Source organism: Cynocephalus volans, chromosome 6, assembly GCF_027409185.1.
Source record: "Cynocephalus volans isolate mCynVol1 chromosome 6, mCynVol1.pri, whole genome shotgun sequence".
NCBI lineage: Eukaryota > Metazoa > Chordata > Mammalia > Dermoptera > Cynocephalidae > Cynocephalus > Cynocephalus volans.
The window spans coordinates 18,314,368-18,335,434 of NC_084465.1; the positions used below are offsets into that span (position 1 = coordinate 18,314,368).

At 35.1% G+C, this 21,067-nt stretch overlaps 1 protein-coding gene across 1 annotated transcript in view; it reads right to left on the bottom strand.

Moving 5' to 3' along the window:
* TRIM24 (tripartite motif containing 24) overlaps positions 1-21,067 on the bottom strand; it is a 108,307-nt gene that overhangs the window by 25,256 nt on the left and 61,984 nt on the right. The window contains exons 5-8 of the mRNA XM_063100368.1: positions 20,477-20,593; positions 17,030-17,144; positions 14,432-14,578; positions 993-1,110 (exon numbers count right to left, since the gene is read on the bottom strand). Of these exons, the coding sequence (XP_062956438.1) occupies positions 993-1,110; positions 14,432-14,578; positions 17,030-17,144; positions 20,477-20,593 (497 nt within the window). The remainder of the gene's footprint in view (positions 1-992; positions 1,111-14,431; positions 14,579-17,029; positions 17,145-20,476; positions 20,594-21,067) is intronic.

A 21,067-nucleotide genomic window follows, 5' to 3' on the forward strand; every position in this document is an offset into this window, starting at 1 on the left:
CACCTTTGCTTTAAGGATTCTTTTTGTTCTTCTCTTGTACAGATGAAATTTGTGCAAGCTTATTTCTTCCTTTTCCAGCATGTTCTGAAAGTACTGGCTCTCCAGCCATTTTTCCCTTTCCTACCCAGAATCTAGCTTTGGGTACCATCTTTGATGATTCTGAAACAAAGTCAATAAGCCCAAAAAATGTCTTTAGAGAAAATATTGGTTATTGATGAACAAACAATGTATAAGGAATTCTTAAATTTTTGTTTATGTAGTTTCTCTGTGAGAAATTAAGAAAGGAGGCAAAATGACTTTCTACACAGCAAATAGTGTGAAAGCTAGTACTTTGCTTTCTGCTCAATTGCTTGCAAAGATATTTTAGCTTCTAATATTACCAAAATGATAGTCTCTCTTTCTGATAATTCAGTGAGCTCTAATATGTAAAATATGGGTACTATACTATATGTATGTTATACCTCAATTAGTAAGGTAAAAAATTTATATATACACATTGTTACCTGGCCAGGCAAAAGAAAAAAAATAAAAAGTTCCCTAAGCAAGATAAAGTAACTGAACCATTACGTGCCTGATGAATGGATCTAAAGACAAGTAAGCCAGTAATAGTATGAAAATACTGTGAGAAATAGAGAACATCTAAATATCAAAAATCCTGTATCAATGACAGTCAAGAGTTATAATCCATTCTGATAAATTTAGAGCTAATAGTACAAATGGGATTCTATGGGGGGGGGGGAACCCCTGAATCCCTAAATCCCTAACTGTGTTTAGTCAATACAGAGGATGATTTCATAAAATCCACATATGTATGTGTGTTTACATTCGTGTTTATGTGTCACCATACACATACATTCCTGAAATACTAGTTTTAAAAACTAGTTAATAAAAACACTTTGGGGGTAGAAGGAACATATTTTCAATAACATGTCATAATCACTGAGAGTTCCACAAACAAATGGCACTCTGAGAAAATGTACATAATTGCCTACCTAAGTTGATAATATTTTGAGCCCAGAAACTAGGATCACAGTGAAATTGGATGGTGTTGTTGGTCACTGGAGAAGCATCACACCTTGCACGAAGGAGGTGCCGTAACCGGTATATAATCTAGAAGAAGGGAGAGAGACAACTAAACATCAATATCTTTATTGGGCAAATTAAGTGCCCAGTAAATACACAAAAAGAGTCACTGGTATGCACGCCAACATGCAATAAACAATCATATATATGTTATAAAAACTTGACTAATTTTCTTTTTTTTCTTTCCAAAACATGCTAAGAGTTTTGAGGTATAATAACTCAGCTGCACTGCTGAATACAGAACTGAGAAGTATCTTAAAACGATTGGTTAAAGTCAATTTTTTGAATCATTAATAAAACTTTACAGAAACATTAACTTGAATATTTATAAAATAGAAAATTTTAACATTTCTTGTTCTAAATTATTCTTTTAAAGATGGATTCAGAATTTAGACAAGGGGGCTAATGAGTTATAGAGAATACAAATTAATCTCTACTCAGGAAATGGAACTAGGCCTGGTAATGGGATGGTCCTCCTTGCTCCTCATTCTAGCTCTCTCCCTCCCATCTCCCTGAAAACACCCAGTTTTGAATCTCATGTCATCACACCACACCATCCACTTCCCTCCACGATGCGGTCTTCAGTCAACATCTACTCATTTTTCCTCAGTGTTCGAAGGTATCAGCTCCTGGCTTACTATCACTATCTCCAACATTAGTCCTGTCATAACTCTTGAGGATTTCAATATCCAACTGGGTGATCTTTCTTTGTAGCTCACTTCCTCTAGTGCCCAGATACCAGTAATCCTACAGACCCACCAGGTCCCATAAGCCTTTGCTCTTACAACTTTTTCCTGTCCTTCTATCTTATCTTACCCCTCTCCCCTCTTTATCCCTCAATTCCTCCTTTTCCAGTTTAAATACCAGGGTCAATCATCATAATCATCTCCTTGCATATACCCTCAACTCCTCTTTCTCTCACCCAATTTCATATACTCCCTTCCCTCTTCTCAACCCTTCTGCCAGACAAAACAAAACAATCCACCTTGGACTGATAAAGTGACTTATCTCACTTCACTTCAAACACATGACTACTTATTTCAGGTAGGCCCTTAAGGTAGGCCAGTTAGTCTATCATATGATGACATTTCTCTGGTCCAGTTACTTCCTTACTCTCCTAAATGACTATTTCATATTGTTTTTTCTTTTCAAATCTCCAGCATCATCTCCTCTCCCATTCTCAACCTCAGCTGATGGACTTGCTTACCATATGACTGAGAAAACAGAAACAACAATCATAGATTTTCTACAAACATCCACCACTATCAGTATTAGTATTCCCTCTTGTTACAATGAATTAAATGTCTGTGCTTCTAGCTAAAGCCAATGCCAATCCTTCCAGTTGTGTAGTAGAGCCTGCTCAGCAATTTTCATCTCTCCTGCAACACCAATTTTTCCATTTTACTGGATCACACCTATTGACACATAAACGTGCTTTAACTTTACTCAACTAAAAACAACTCGACTCCTTTTCTCCTGCTGTTAACTGCCCCTTTTTCTGCTCTTTTACAGCAAAGCTCTTCAAAAGACCCATCCACATTTATTGTCTACCATTCCTCCCCTCACATTTTTTTCTAAATATTATATTCAGGCTGTCAGTAACTTTTCCCACAGGTGGTCAGTCTGTCCTCATGAAAACAATTTCTTCACTTGGCTTCCAGCACACAATAATCTATGGCTTCCCCATTTCACTAGCTGCTACTTTTTGGGGCCGCTGAAAATAGATTAGGTTCCAATGCCATACTGTTTTTGAACTCCCCAGTAAGGGCTCGGCTTCCCTTTCCTCATGCTGGCATCACACAATCGCAGTCTCCATTGTTGGTGCTTTCCTCTTTCCCATACCTCTCATATGCTAGAATGACTTAGACCTCAGTTTGACTTCTCTCTTCTTCTACACCCATGTAACTTTTAGTGATCTCATCTAGTCTCAAAGTTTAAATGACTCTTTATTTTCTATCTTCAGCCTAGACTTCTCTTTTGAAATTGCATTTCCAACTGCTTACTCACTCAGCATCTCCATGTGATTGGCTTAGTTACCTCAAATTTAACATGTCCAAAAGATCTTTCTCCTCAGGTCTACTCTTCCTATAATCTTCCCCATGTCAATTTTTCGCAACACTATTTTTTCCTACAGCCTAGGGTAAAAGTCCTTGATTCCTTTCTTTTTGTCACACTCTACATTCAACTTGTCAATAAATCCTGTTGTCTCTCCCTTTAAAATATACCATGCATCACATAATGACATTTTGGTCAATGATGGACCACATATGCTATGGTGGTCCCAAAAGATGATAATGAAGCTGGAAGCGTAGAGCAGGCTATACCATCTAAATTTATGAAGATACGCTCTATGAAGTTCACAGTGACAAAACTGCCTAATAAGGAAACTGCTCAGAATGTATCCCCATGGTTAACCAACACATGATTCTATGTAGATAACCTGACCACTTCTGCTATCAACTCTAGAAACTCCACTAGCTACCACCTTGGAAAAGCCACATTTTTGCAGTAAGGTTCTAACTGATCTCCCATATTTCTCCTTTGCCCTCAACCACCTACAGTCTATTCTCAACACATCAGCCACAATGACTGTGTTGAAATATAAGTCATAATGTCACTCCTCTCCTCAAATCCCTCCAACAGTTTCCCAACTCACTCAGATTAAAAACTAACATCCTCATAACAAACTACGAGGCTTGTAGTATCTGTCCTTCCATTACTTCTCCGACCTCACCTCTTACCACGCTCTGCTCATTCACTCTGTTCCAGTCCCTAAGGCTTCCCTGCTGTCCACATCACAAAAACTCCCACCTCAGTCTTTGTACTTGCTGTGTGCTCTGCTGAGGATACTCCCCTCAAATATCTGTATGGCTTGCTTCTTCTCTTCCTTCAGGTGTTTGTTCAAAATCACCCTCTTTAGATAGACTCCCCCTATCTAAAATTGCAACCCTCTTCCCAATGCTCCCAGACTCCTCCCTTAATTTACTTTTCTCTAGAGCACTTAATAGCATGTAGTAGCATGTATATTTTAGTAATTTTGGTATTGTCTGTCTCTCTCCACAAAAATACAGCTCCTTAAGGGTAAAGATTTTGTTTTCTGTTCTCTTAGCACTTAGAACGTTGCCAGGCATGTAGCAGGTATTTAATAAATAAATGTTGAATAAGTAATTTGTTTTGATTGCTACATTCTCAAACAACTATGATACATTCTGAGTAAAAGAGACTATTTTGGGACTATGTAGAATACAGTACAGTGCTCAGCAAACAGCAGTCAATACAATGTGCCTTTCCCCAAATTTTTCTCCCTTTATATTTTTTGCATTCTCTAATAATTCTAATTATAATCATACTTATAATATTTTAACCAATAAGATTTTTCTAAGAACATTTTTGTAAATATCCTCATAAATATTTTATCATTTTCTAAAATTTAATTTTAAAAAAAATATTATTTAATTGACAAAAATTACATATATTTATTGTGTATAACATGTTTTGAAATATGAATACATTATGAAATGGCTAAATCAGTCTAATTAACATAAGTGTTACCTCAAATACTTATCATTCTTTTGTGGTGAGAACACTTAAGATCTACTCTTAGCAATTTTCAAGAATATAATGCATTGTTATTAACTATAGTCACCATGTTGTACAGTAGATTTCTTGAACTTACTCTTATCTGAAATTTTCTATCCCTTGTCTAACATCTCCTCAATGCCCCCACCCCCTCCCAGCCCCTGGTTAACCATCATTCTAGTCTACATTTATGAGTTCAATTTTTTTAGATTCCACATAAAAGTGAAATCATGCAGTATTTGTCCTTCTCTGCCAAGCTTATTTCACTTAACATAATGTCCTCCAGGTTCATCCATATTGTAGCAAATGACAAGATCTCCTTCTTCAAGGCTAAATAGTATTCCATTAGGTATATATGCCACATCATCTTTATCCATTTATCTGTTGATGGACACTTAGCGTTGACTTCACTTCTTGGCTATTGTGAATAATATTGCAATGAATCTGGGAATGCAGATATCTCTTTGAGATCCAGATTTCATTCCCTTTTGATATAAAACCAGAAGTGGGATGGCAGAATCATATGGTAGTTCTATGTGTAATGTTTCGAGGAACATGCATACTGTTTTCCATTAATGGCTATACTAATTTACATTCTCACCAACAGTGTGCATGGGTTCCCCTTTCTCCATTTCCTTGCCAACACTTATTTTTCATCTTTTTGATAACAGCCATTTAATCATTTATCTTCAAATAATTTCAAAATTGTAGAAAAACTGCCAGAACAGTAAAAAGAACCTCCACATTCCCTTCACCTAGATTCCCCAACTGTTAATATATTACCACATTTGCTCTAGCACTCACCCAACTATATGAGCACATGCATGTGTGTACATTATCATTAGCCTATTTCCAAACTTTTTGAGAGCAAGCTACAGACATGAGGTCCTATCTCCCCTAAAATATTCCCATGTAAATATCCTAAAAGAAAGATCTAACATAACCAGCTAATTCCCAATTCAGAAAGCAACTCTTGCAACACTACCACTCAATTCAAAGACTTCATTCAAATGCCAACTGTCCCAGCAGTGTCTCTTTTCCATGATTCCAAAGAAAACAACTTGCAGTGAATTGACATGTCTTTTAATTCCTCAGTCTTTCCCTTTTGTTTGTGTCCTTGATAAGTTTTAAAGATTTCAGGCCTTACATTCTGTGGGATGACCTTCACCCTGGTTCTACATATTTCCTCCTGATCAGACTTAGATAAAACATTCTTGTCAGGAATACCTCACGAATGATGATGTGTCAGGAAGCACAGGATGTCAGTTTGTCCTACCACTGGTGATATTAATCTTTCTCACCTGGGAATTCTGCTACCGAATTTCTCCACCTAATTCACCTCTTCCCCCTTTAGTTGATTAGTATTTTACAAAGGGGTATTCCAAGATCACACTAAGACCCTGTTTTCCCACCAATCCTCTGCCCACTGATTACTCCTGAATTTTATGATAGTGACCAAATGTGCTTCTTTACGCCCATTATTCTTTCTAAATTCATTACTTTACATTTTGCCATCAATTTCTCCCATTATTTTTTCTTTACTGATTTATATCATTATGGACTCATGTATGCATATTTAATTCAATGAGTTATATATAATCCACTATTGTAATAGTTTATTTTGACTCTCCAATTTATTCTTGATTTGCCTAGTGAGTGCCCATTTAGGCTGGATACTAGTCCTTGTGACACGTCCCCATCATTCTCTGAGCATTTTGATAGTTTTTGGTATAACAGGATGTTCTGGACACATCTTGTATTCTCCCTTTCTTTCCTTGATATTTTGAAACCAAGATCTGGATGAACAGTGGGCTAACTGCTTTTGGGGTATAGCACACAAACATATGTACATTTACAGATGCACACATTCACAACTATTTCTAGATATATGTGCATACGTGTATAAAATAAAAATGAGTTTATCTTATGTCTCCAATTCTAATCCAATACACTTTAGGGCCCTTGCTACTGCTTATTTTTCTAAATATCTTCTCTGGGAACTTGGCTGCCATTACCCTCAATATATTTACTTATTTACTTAATCCATTTACTTATTTGCTCAACAGAACCAAAATCCAAATGACATTGGCTGTCTCTTCTTCCCACCTTTGTGTTCCCCCCTCACCACTTCACATCTCTGGCTCCCCCAACCTTCTTGCTGCCCTGTTTCCTCAGTCACTAAGCTGATGCCTCCATGCCAGGAACAGAAGATGCTTGATAGTTTTTTAAACATATGTATGTATTTTCCTCCCTCAGACACACTACGCTACCTGACTTTAAATTATACTACAAAGCTGCAGGAACCAAAACAGCATGGTACTGGATAAAAGCAGACACTCAGACCAATGGAACACAATAGGGAACCCAGAAATCAACCCACATATTCATAGACAAATGATATTTGACAAGGGCAACAGGAGCATACTTTGGAGAAAGGACTGCCTCTTCAATAAGTGGTGCCGGGAAAACTGGACATCCACATGTAGAAGAATGAAACTAGACCTGTACCTCTTGCCATGTACCAAAATCAACTCAAAGTGGTTTAAAGATGTATATAAGACCTGAAGTTATAAAACTAATAATAATAATAATAAAAAAAAGTAGGGGAAACAAAGGAAACACTTCAGGACGTAGGACTGGGCAGAGACTTTATGAACACAACCTCAAAAGCACAGGCAACAAAAGAAAAAACAAACAAATGGGATTATATCAAACTAAAAAGCTTCTGCCCAGCAAAGGAAACAATCAGCAAAGCATAAAGACAACCTACAGAATGGGAGAAAATATTCACAAACTATGCATCCAACAAGGGATTAATATCCAGAATATACAAGGAATCCAAACAACTTAACAGTAAAAAAAATAACAGATTAAAAAATGGGCAAAGGAGCTGAAAAGGCATTTCTCAAAATAAGATATACAAATGGCTAATAGACACATGAGAAAATGCTCAACATCACTAAGCAACAGAGAAATGCAAATCAAAACCACATTGAGGTACTATCCCAAGCCAGTTAAACTGGCCAGTATCAGAAAGACAGAGAATAACAATTGCTGGTGAGGATGTGGAGAAAGAGGAACCCTCCTACACTGTTGGTGGGACTGTAAATTAGTTCAGCCGTTATGGAAAACAATATGTAGTTTCCTTAAATGACTACAGATAGAACTGCCATATGATCTAGCAATCTCGCTGCTGGGTGTACACCCGAAGGAATCGAAATCATCATGTTGAAGGGGTACCTACACTCCCATGTTTATCACAGCTCCATTTACAGTAGCTAAGAGTTGGAACCAACCTAAGTGTCCATCACTGGATGACTGGATAAGGAAAATGTGGTATACATACACAATGGAATACTACTCTGCCATAAAAAAGAATAAAATTCTGCCATTCACAGTAACATGGATGAACTTAGAGAACATTATGTTAAGTGAAATAAGCCACGTACATAAAGAGAAATGCTGCATGTCCTCATGCATACGTGGGAGCTGAAAAAAAAAAAAAAAAAGGAAAGATACAATAATCACAGTAATTCCTTGAACTTTCAAAAGGAGACCACCAGATGTAGGGGGAAAAAAGGGCCAGAAAAAAATGTTTAGATTATGTAATGATAAAACTTTTTAGAAAAAGAAAAAAGAAAAAAAAAAAAAAAAAAAAGAGGGAACTATGAGGCAAATCACACAAATGAAAACACTTCCATTTTTTTTACTTCAGGTACGGTATTAGTCTGTTTCTGTTGCTTATAACAAAATACACAGAACTGAGTAATTTGTAAAAAATTAAAAATGAAATTTATTGCTTACAGTTTTGGACTTTAGGAAGTACAAAGTCCAGGGAACACATCTGGTGAGGGTCTTGGTGGTGGCAACAGTGATGGGAGGGGATCACATTGTGAAATGGCAGAGCAAGGAGAGACCAACCTCATTCACTTTCCTTTTAAAGCCCTCCAAACACACCCTTGGCCACCATTATTAATCCATTCACTTTGGCATGGTCCTACAATCTAATCACCTCTTCAAGGCCCCACCTTTCAATACAATAGTAACATTTCTCACCTACTTAACACTGTCACAATGGGGGTCAAGTTTTGGGGAGGATACTCAATCCAAGGCAGGTACTATGTTGTAAATTTCTTCTTTTGTGCTCATGAGAATTAGATTTTATTTATAACTCTTGAAGCCAAACCTATTTGCTAAATAAGATGAAGCAATGTCTAAAAATCATATCAAACTTGGCCAAACTCTGCTCCTTAAGAATAGTTTTTTGCTGTACTGTACTACCATTCAATGTAAAGATATAAGACCTCCCTTACTGTTTAATTATTTTATTCTTCATCTAAAATGTAAACCATTATACTTGCCAAAACTCCTGGCAAAGTTTTAGATAATTCTGAGACATCATAAAACAAGGCTAGTACAAAAGATAAATAACGGTTCGTTAAATCTACCTGTCAATCCCATCAGATATATCTAAACTTAAAATGAACTCATGCTAACAGTGAAAATTGAGCTACTGTTCAAAAAAGCAAACGAAGACAAAAAAAGTTTTAAAAATATGAAATTGTCAAAACAGCTTTTGACATGGCAATACTATATACTCTATCAAAGTATCTATCTCCTTTCTATCAAAGTTAAACTTAAAAAGGAAATTCAGCATTTCTGAGTTTCCAATCCTACAAAATAACACAGAGTTTTGTCTATATGGCACTTATAGCTTCTGATGGAGTTTGGATGTGTTGTCCCCTCCAAAACTCATGTGGAAATTTGATCTCCAATGTGGCTGTGTTGGAAACTGACTGAGTCATGGGGGCAGATCCCTTATGAATGGATTAATGCTTTCCCTGGGGTGGGGGGGAGTAATGAGTGAGTTCTCACTCTATTAGTTCCCACGAGAGCTTGTTCTTTATAGGACCCTGGCACCTCCTCTCTCTCTCTCTCTCTCTCTCTCTCTCTCTTTCGTTTCATCTCTCGCCATGTGATCTGCTTGTACCCACCAACTGCCTGCCACTTTCCGCCATGAGTAGAAGCAGCCTGAGGCCCATGCTAGACACAGCTGTCCCAGAATCATAAGCCAAATAAACCTCTCTTCTTTATAAATTACTCAGTCTCAGGAAATTCTGTTATAGCAACACAAAATGGACTAAAACAGCTTCTAACAGTAAATGTTATCTGGTACACTTCATTTTTTTTCTTTTTTACCATCAATCTTTTATTGAGTTCTTACATATCAAGCACTGGGTAACAGAAAAGTTCTACCCGTAAAGAATATAAAGTCTAATGACATTCATAGAAAAAACATGCAAATATAATAGTAGATAAAAATCAGTAATAGTATCATGGACATATGCACAAACACAAGTGCTTTGTAAGTAGCACAGAGAAAGAGAACCAATCCAGTCTGGAAAGGCTGCTAAGAGGAAAGGGAGAGCCATCGAAACTGAATCTGGTAATCTCTATAAAGATGAGCAGAAGTTATTCAGGGGAAAGAAAAGGCATTCTAAGAAAGGGTGCCATCACCGAGGCAAGAGAGCATGTTATGTTCTGAGCCCTGAGAGTTAGAAATAAGGAACTGGCAGTGAGGCTAGTAAGAATGAGACATTCAGGAGAAACAAAAGAATGTCCTTGAAGATTAATTAGATGGGAGGATGGGGAAAAGGAAGAAGAATCCCTTTTACTACTTGCACCTTAATAGTTTCCTTAATCACTGGTATTATAGAAATACCTACTGCTATTAAAAAAAATGACTGTGTTTTACTTTCCTAGTTTCTCACGTCAATACAATTTTTCTTGCCTTCTCTCTCTTTTTTTTTTTTTTTTTGTCTTTTTCGTGACCGGCACTCAGCCAGTGAGTGCACCGGCCATTACCTATATAGGATCCGAACCCGCGGCGGGAGCGTCGCCGCGCTGCTAGCGCAGCACGCTACCGAGTGCGCCACGGGCTCGGCCCTTGCCTTCTCTCTAAATAACATAAAGTCAGTGTTTAAAAGATGACAGAAGAATCCTAAGGAAATACTGTGAAGCTTTAAAAATGCATTATTTAAGAAAGACTGGACTTCTGAACAAATTCTTCTATTCCACTGGATTTGGTCTTTATTGACTATAATTCCTATTGCAAAAAGATTAACTAGCTAATTAAGAAGAACTGAAACAGTATAACTCCTAAAAGAAAACATAGGGGGAAAGCTCCTTGATATTGGCCTTGGCAATGATTCTTTACTTATGACACCAAAATCTCAAGCAACAAAAAACAAAAATAAAGTGGAACCTACATTAAACTAAAATGCTTCTGCACAGCAAAGGAAACAATCAACAAAATGAAAAGGCAGACTACATATTGGAAGAAAATATTTGCAAATCATGTATCTGAGAAGGGTTAATATAGAAAATATACAAGAGACTCACACAATAGTAAAAAAACCAAATAATCTGATTAAAAAATGGGCAAAGGACATGAACAGGCATATTCCAGAGACATAAAAATGTCCAGCAGTTATATGAAAAGGGGCTCAAAATCACTAATCAACAGGGAAATGCAATCAAAACCATAATGAAGTATCGCCTCACACCTTAAAATGGCTATTATCAAAAAGATGAGAGATAAGTGTTGGCAAGGATATAGAGAAAAGGGAACCTTTGTTCACTATTGGTGGGAAAGTAAACTGGTACAGCCATTATGGAAAACAGTATGCAGGTTCTTCAGAACATTAAAAATTGAACTACCATATGACCCAGTAATCTCTGCTGGGTATATTCTCAAAGGAAATGAAACAGCACCTCCTAGAGATATCTGCACTCCCATATTCACTGCAGCATTATTCACAATAGCCAAGATAGGAAAACAACCTGTGTCCATTGACAAATAAACGGATAAAGAAACCGTGGTAAATACAATGTATATACAATGGAATATTTATTCAGCCTTAAAAAAGGAGAAACTCCTGCCATTTGTGACAACATGGATGAACCTATAGGACATTACGATAAGTGAAATAAGCCAAACACAAAAAGAAAAATACTGCATGATCTCACTTATATGTGAAATCATAAAAAAAAAAGTCAGATACATAAGAGTAGAATGGTGGTATCAGGGGGCAGGGAGGAGGAGGAAATGAGAAGTAGGTCAAAGGGTAATGTGGGACTGTGAGCATAACTGACTCCATCTTAAGCCCTTGGCACTTGTCATGTCTTTATGAGAGCTTTGCCCATAAAGTTATACAGTGATTAGGGGAAAGGAAGTCAGAACAATAGACAGGCACAAACAACCTGCTGGCCACAAAGAAGGAATGATTAAATACCAGTGTGGCAAAAAGCCTGCTTTGGCCATCTTCATCAACATTCAGAGCTAGTTACATTAAGCTTGCTTACAAACTGCCTTTATAAACTTGGGCTCAGCCTTGCGGTAGTGTGGAGAGAAGCTTAGCATATGCCTTCAGGTCACCATACACTCGGTCCATTACTCTCTAAGCTCCCTGTAATAAAGTTCTTTCCTTTACTGTATGAAATGACTTATTTCATTGTTCGACCTCAAGATACTTTTTCAGTTAAGTGGACAATCTGCCCTTGGTCCACCTTGAGACAGGTACAAATTTACAGTTAGGAAGGATGAATATGTCTAGAGATCTTAATGTACAGCATGAGAACTATAGTTGTAGAGAGTAGATTTTAGGTGCTCTTACCACACCACAACTATCGAGAGTGATGGATATGTTAATTTGCTTGACTGAAGCAATCATTTCACTATGTATATCAAAACATCATGTTATACACCTTAAATATATATAACAGGGGCTGACTGTTTAGTTCAGTTGGTTAGAGTGGGGTGCTGATAACATCAAGGTCCAGGGTTGGATCCCTGTACCAGCCAGCTGCCAAAAAAAAAAGAAGAAAAATCTTTTTAAAAAATTCTTTTTAAAAAAGAATTGCAAACCAAGCTTGAAAGGCCTTTCTTCTTAAGTTAAGCACATAAAATCCATCATTTAAAGGATAACCTGAGAAAACATGGCTATATTTACAAAGCATAAGAACTCTGGAGAACAGAGATGTATAGTGATGTTTAAATTTTCTGAAATTGAAAAAATCCTTTTAAATGTTTAAAAATCACAAACCTCCGCTCTGTATGCATTACAGGAAAATTATTTTATTAACTACAGCTGCTACTAGTGACACATCAAGGCTCACTTGGGTGCCACAGGATTTTAAAATTTAGAAAAACAAGATCTTGTCAACCATAAATACGGTAACATTGATTCTACATGATTCATTGTGCCTATTTTCTCCTATGTAATAATATAGAGGACTACTTCCCTCCCTCCTATTTCAAAAGGTTATTGAACAGATAAATTAATCCCATCTTCTATTTTTATTTTCTCTATACTAGAGTCACAAAATCAGAATAGAATGAAAGAAAAATTTAAACTCATAAGGCGGATTGAATCCTTATCTGATTGTGTGAATATTCTGTCATATACACACACACATAAAAATATTCATTATAGGTTAAGTTGAAAAAAATAAAATTTTCAATTCTCTCACTTTCTGTCCCTCTATCCCTTTTCTGTTTGACTTTCAGAAAAATATAAGTAATAGAGAAGAGAAGGTATGTACTACATAGAAGAAGTCCATTAAGACTAATGAAGCAGTAAAAATAGAAAAAAAAAAGCTCAGGATCAGGACTGAGAGACTAGATCACTGATAATTATGAAAGAAAAAATCCTAAGAATTGAATTCACGATTAGGAACAGTTTTAGAAATAGTTACAAATCAACATTCTAATATGTCACTCAATATTTGAATTTAGTTTATAAAAGCTTATCAGATGTACATTTCCTTATTTAAAAATGGTATAGGAAATTTCTGCCACTTGACTTCCAAAAAATGGAGTAGGTGACAATATTGATTGATGTTGAATCTTTGATAAACCCAAACTAAAGCAGAAATTTTTACGAATGTTTATCTGGCTCGGTTTTCAGTGGCTAAATGTCCTCCAGATCCTTGCTATTCAAAGAATGATCCACAGGCCAGCAACATCAGCATCACATGGGTGTTTGTTAGAAACAGACAATCTGCCCACCCCCAGACCTACCAAATGGAATCCTTAAGTGATCTGGATGCAGTGACCATACTTTGAGTGCAAGGTTCTTGAATACTGTCAAAATGGTTTACCAAATCACAACCACTTTTCCGTAGCAAATGGAGTTGAAATACCCAGCACCATATACCACCATATACTGTAGTCTAGCACCCACAAGAGGAACAGAATCTGGGGGTGGGTCTGAGGTCAGAGTTCTGAACCCTGGCTTTATCTCTCACTGTGTGACGTTAACCATGTTACTTAACTCTGTGCCTTAGTTTCATCATCTGTACAACGTGGATGGTTAGGTGTATCTACCTCATAAGAATTCTTGATGTCAAAGTTTAAATATTACATGGAAAATGCTTAGAATGAGTGCCTGGCATACTGTAGGTTATCAGCAATGTTTACTATCATTATTGTTCGCACTCAGTTCAACTGCCATGAAGGCAATGAAAACTTCGAAACGAACAAAAGAGGAGTGACAACGGTAGATTAAAATTGAAGTTACACCTAAATCATGCCAGTTAAAAATATTTCCTAAAACCAAAATATTTTGATCAATTAAAATTAGAAATAGGTAAAAAGCACTTAAACACAAAGAGACTAATGTACACTTCTGAATTTTCGGCATTCTAGTGGCTCCATTGTTTCACTTTGCATTTTTACAGTATGTTAAAATACTATACTTTATCTTACCAGTCGCTTGCTATAAAGTAATGCTGTACTGCTGCCACTGGAAACTGCCCATTTAGAAAAATGCATGACATGTTCCAATTGTTTAGAAAGTCCAGCCACTTCCTGTTGTTGCTGCATAAGTTTCATGCGATGATCCTTTGCAAGGCTCTGAAAACAGGAAAATAATTTCAAAATGAGTTTATGCATAAACATACACTTTAATGGTCATTTTCAGATAACCAAATTAGAATAACCACCATCTCTAAGTACTCTAATTACAAAAACTGAAAATACTCCTAGAGTTTCCCCTTGAGTACAAAAGATCATGCTCACTATAGCAAAAAACTACGTCCCAAATGTTGCCTCCCAGCCCTGGGTCTGGTTTTACATATTCTCAGATTTAGGTCTCTATTCACTCATTTTGCAATATACAAAAAAGGACAAAAACATGGATGAGCTATAATACAGTAAATGCCTGTTAAATTCAATACAAATAAAATAGATGTGCCATCCAGCAATCTAGTAAAGTCATCAGATCACATGATTTACTTCTTAGGGATTCTAGCCCTAATTGCAAATAGCTTGTGCCCAAAGTCATGTTGTGTGGTAAATAACACTTATCCTTTGTATATAGTTTTTTTCTAAACAAGGGCATTGTATTATTTCTGCCTATTGAGAATAACCATGGGAGCCAATAGATACAGTGAAAAATTGTGCCAATGCATTCTCAGAAAAGCTACCTAAAAGCAGAATATAGAACAAGGATAATCAAGAACATAATAAGGACATAATAATATAAGGATAATATAGAACATGGGATAATCAAAAGTGGAGAGCACTGAACTTGGGTTATTTTAAGGTTCCCTATCCAAAAACCTCATCTTTGACCTAGCAAGAAAAAGGGAAGGGAAGGCTTTCTACTGGCTTGAATTAGAAAAGTAAAATTGTTATACTCCAATTCTTTATAAAAAAGTAAACCTAGATCCCAGCCCTAGTAGGTTCCAAATATGGAAAATACATATGAGCTAAATTGAATTAAGGGAAGAATGGAAGTAAGTCTATTTGAGGAACTGTTAACAGCCAATGGCTTTGTCATATCTAATTTAAATTCAGAGAGAAGATAATTTACCTATTAGGCTACTTATGATTTCTGTAAAAACTACATGTTTCTTTGGAAACATTTTAGTAGGAACAGAAATAGTTGACTTTTGGAGATGTTATAAACTGAGAATCAGAAGCCCTAGTTTCTTGGTTTTCTACAACTATTGAGCTAATTTAATTTCTCTTTCAGTCTTTTAGCAGACAAAACTGGTTACATTTATTTGCCTTCAAGGACTGTGAACCGGGAGAAAGGGTATAGGGACTAGAGGCATATTTAAAAGGTGCTATGAAAATAAGTTGATTAAAAACCATACTGATAACCAGGTTCATTCTTATATATTCAGGAGTCTGGTCATCTTTTTAACTTTTTTTTAAAGCTCTTCAAGTGATTTTGACATAGTCAAGTTTGGAAACAAAGCCACAGCAATGTATGCACTATTAATCTCCAGGAAAGCAAATCGAAGTGATGTATTTTAAGCAGAGCTTCAAAAACTTTTAAAATTCTGACTAAATGTTTCCATTCAAAAAAAAAAAAAAAAAAAAAAATCTCAGAACCTTGAAAAAATTGTTGCTATAAATGGGGTCTGATTCCTCCTGTCTAGAATACTTCCTCACTAAATCACTGTGTCTCCAAAAGAACAGAATTATTTTAGTGTTTGTTTCCTGTATGGTTGATAAACCATGGGATAACCATGCCTTCTCAGGACGGACAGAACTTTCTGACAGAGACCTTGGTAGGTGGTCAACTATGAAATATAGGTTAAAATAAATTATTTCTAGGAGTCTTATTTTTCCTCAAATCTTCAAACACTAGGATTCTTTTATTCTCCTTCATTCTAAACTGCTCCTTTACTGTGAATTCTTTCTCAATCAATATACTAAAAGAACACCTAAAGATCAAGCAATTAATATTATACATTAATATACCACGTAGAAATTGTAACCTCATATTATTTGAAGTTAAACACTGACTTTGGATCTTGACCTTCATGAGTTAAAAAAAAAGCTGATGAAGACAGGAATGTTTTTCTCATTACCTTAAGTGCTGCTTTTACAAACAAGACTATAAGATGTTGAGAGCAATAGCCACATTCTTTTATCTATTTTTCACAATGTTAAATGTATAGATTTGAGAACTAAATATAACTAACAGTGTAGCTTTCCAGAAAATTTTGCTCAACTATACTCCTTTGGTGATGCAAAATTGTCACTTCAATGAATCACTAAAATGACTGATCTTTTCAACATTCACAGAGTTCCTCCTACAAGCAAGGCATAATGTTTTGTGTTATAAAGCAAACAAGCAGGAGTAGGATATTCCTAGTATATTATAAAGCCATAAATTGTCAGCTACAATGTAGAACCTAGAAATGAAAATTTGGGAATGGAGAAGAAATATTATTGAATCATAAATGAAAACAATTATATGAAAAGGGCTAGGTTTTCAAATTCACAAATGCATTAGAAAATACTGTGTTGAATCACTAAAAACATAATGTCCCGAGGGCAGTAACTTACCTCTAGCTGATGTAGTAGAGCTTTTCCTTTTTTATTTATTTCTACCATCAATGTAAATATAGCAACTTTAATATCCTGTTCTACCTGTTTTTGATTTTGATTTACTTCAATTATTCTGAAAATTAAGTGAAAGGGAAAAACATTTAAAATTTAAGGCAGATTTTTAAACAATATTCAAAGTTGATGTTTTAATGTCTAAATTAGACCAAAATGTTTTCAACCCTTTAAAGCTCTGCTATTTCTAAGAGTTCTTCAGTTTAAATTGACCGTCTTGAAGATGAGACAGCAGAGATGTTATTCTTCTAAAAGATAGTCACCCAATTCAATCTTAAAGTCAAAATTTGAAGAGAATGTGCACGTTTTAAGAAAATATGGTTTGGAAAGATTATGATGACACCCAGGAAAATCAACATTCTACCTATATGGTAGTTGGGGGGGAACACTAAAAAAAGGATTTATAAACAAGATAAACTATGATTCTGAATGAGTTCTACTGTATTCACTACAACCAAGAAGTAGAAAAGTATAAATGTGTTACTCTTATCTTAGTCACCTGAACTGTCACAGTACTCATTATACCTGAATAGAAGCAAAAACAGTAATTTGCTACACATTCATCTCAAAATAAGCAGCTAAGTAACTACTTTATGTTTCAGCTATACATACTTCCTCTGATTATAGAAAATGGGGAATACTATTTTCATGGAGATGAAATGGAAAGAAAGAAAATATATAGCACTACACCAGAATATCTTATACAAGTAGAAAAGAATAATAGGGCATCCACCAAACTTTGAGATTAAATAAAAATTTTGTTTTTCCATTTGCTTCTCTGATAGTTACCCTCCAAAACAGCAGAGATTTTATATAGTTGTAAATTCTTCAAGACAATTGTTTGACATCAATACTGCTACAGAATCAGGGAGACCAGATAGACCTGGGAAGCAACCAATCTCAAAAATCTCATTTAAATATTCATGATGGAGTCAAACTGTCCCTGTTTGCAGATGACATGATCCTATATATCGAACAGCCTAAAACCTCTACAAAAAACCTCTTGGAATTGATAAATGATTTCAGCACAGTAGCAGGATACAAAATCAACACACAAAAATCAGTAGCATTTCTTTTCTCCAATAGTGAACATGCAGAACGAGAAATCAAGAAAGCCTGCCCATTTACAATAGTCACCAAAAAAATAAAATACTTAGGAATTGAGTTAACCAAGGAGGTGAAAAATCTCTATAATGAGAACTACAAACCACTGCTGAGAGAAATTAGAGAGGATACAAGAAGATGGAAAGATATCCCATGCTCTTGGATTGGAAGAATCAACATAGTGAAAATGTCCATACTACCCAAAGTGATATACAAATTCAATGCAATCCCCATCAAAATTCCAAAGACATTTTTCTCAGAAATGGAAAGAACTATCCAAATAAAAAATAAATAAATAAATAAAATAAATAAATATTCATGATGGTAAAATGGGATGAATAAGGGAAAAACAGTGCCATGTTTGCAAATGCAAATAAATTAATAGCAAAGTTAGTCAATCCAGTTAATCCTTCTATAATCAGACAGGCTATAACGTTATATAAGCAATTAACATAACTAACAAAAATTCTTTAATTTTTACCACAATTCAGAAACCAAAATCCTTCCACACAATGATGTTACCATTTTGTAAAAACACCACAAATCACTAAAAAAAAAAAGAGTTGGAACAAATTCATGAAACTCACACTACTTGATTTTAAGAAATTAAAAGCTACAGTGATCATGAAAGTGGGGTATCGGCAAAAAGTAAATTACAATGGAACAGAATACAGAGTTCAGGAATAACCCTATACATATATGGTCAATTGATTTTCTGCAAAGGTTCCAAGGCAATTCAATAGAGATAGGATTGTCTTTTCAACAATTGGTGTTGGAAGAAATGGACAGCCATAAGCGCAATAAAAAAAAAAAAAAAAAAAAAGTGAACCTTGATCCATAGCTTATACCACAGACAGTGAATGACTAAAAAAAAACAAAAACAAAAAAACCCCAAAAAACCCAAAAGGGTAAATGTCATTAAGGGCAGAACTTTTACTTATTAATTTTACTTAAAATTATTTTACAATTTCTACATTTTGTTTCTAGATGGTGGAAATGCCTATAATTATCTCTCCTCATTCATTCAATATATATTCATTGTAAATTTTCAATTACTCATAATTAAAATTTTTTAAACCCACCAATTACTCTATTTGGCAAAATACAGTATTATGATTAGAATATGGTAAAGGAAATAATATTTGGTTAACTGTGGTTGTTATGTGAAAGAAGAGCAAAAAGGAATGAGAGCTGATAGGAATGAATAATAAAACTAAAAGACACAATACAATGTACAATAATGAATATCTATAACAATAATACTGGGGCATCAAGAAAAGGTTAAATCATGTTTAAAAATCTCATAAGGAAATTAAGTTATACTGGAATTGCCAGGAAGAATATTCCCAAATGCTCCACGCCAGCTATGTTCCAAAACAATAAGAATAATACATTATGATGGCCGGTCTTAAGCAAGATGGACCTCAAACGCTGACACAATTTTCCCAATGAATAACATTCAAATCCCCTTCTTGGCCTCTTTTCTTCAGGCTCTTTCTAATAATGATTTTGTGATTTAGGAAGTGACACGTTACTTTTGTATGCAAAACAACACAAAAAAGAGGATGTGGCTTTCACAGGTGTGTAAAGGTTAAATATCAATATTAAATGTCAGTATGTGCCCCAAATGGGATTTACAATAATAATCTCTCCTCCTCCACAGAGGTTAGTGGTTTGGTCCCCAATCACTGAATTCTGAGATATAGGCCTTTGGACAGTTGATATCCTTCTCTGGAGGACAAAAGGTATGAAAGGTAATATCTAGAAATTTTTTAAGCATTATATCAGATAAGGAATAAAAGGTGTGTGAAACAGCTTGACAAATCCTCTTTCCTGGTACCCTAAAATTTCCATCTTGTTGCAGTTAAAAGGTCACAGCCCAAGGCAGGCATCTCAAATTTCAGCAAACCTTAAAATAGCAATTATGTGTATAATCAAGTGTTAAAGAATCTTACAATACTGGCAAAAATGGTTGAGTTTGTTTTTAAATCTTGACATGTCTTTAAAATTAAGAAATACCAGATAATTATGAATTATCAATACTTACCAGATAAATAAGCTATTTAGTAACTCTAATTTGTTATCATATTACTTTTGAAATTTTATGACTGAAAAGAATACTTTCCAATCCAAAGTTTCTGAAAAAGTCTTATCAACCACATCTAATTAGAGTCACCTGACAGCTTACTACTTTGCCATGAGTTAAGAAAAATGTTCTGTCCTAAAAGTGAATACACTTAACACATTATATAAAAGTGATTTATTATGATACCATAAATGTAAATTTACCTGTTTTGGATCTGATTTCCTGTGAATTTTATGTATTTCGTTTTTTCCATCAGTTTGGTGATTAGTGTATCTATGATCACTTTCTGATTCTGAAAAGCTTCTTCTATAAATTGATATCTGAAGAAATAAGCAAATTTCACAGAAATATACATTTAAAATGAGGAAAAATTAAAAAGTAGAGAAATGGTTAATAAAAAAAGATAAGATTACTAAGACTATAGATAATTACCTTTTAAAAATACCAAATATACCCCTATAAGGCAGGTTTTCCCTTCCTCTCAAATTATCCTTGAAGAAAGAGGGAGTCTTTTACATATTATTTATGGACACTCTTTAAATTATTTTGCAAGTTTCAGAAAGACACACAACCATCATTCACAGTTTTAGAGGCTTACATGGCTCAGTTGGCAGATCTGGTAAAAAGTAGTTAATAAATGTTTGAGTACTAACTATTTTACAATTTCATAATTATGAAAGTTTACTGAAAATTTTTTAAAGACCACTGTAAACAATAGGTAGTTATACTGTAGCTGTCACAAACACATGTCCTTGGGATAAGTGGGTGGGGTCCTGATGTACCTTGAAATAAAG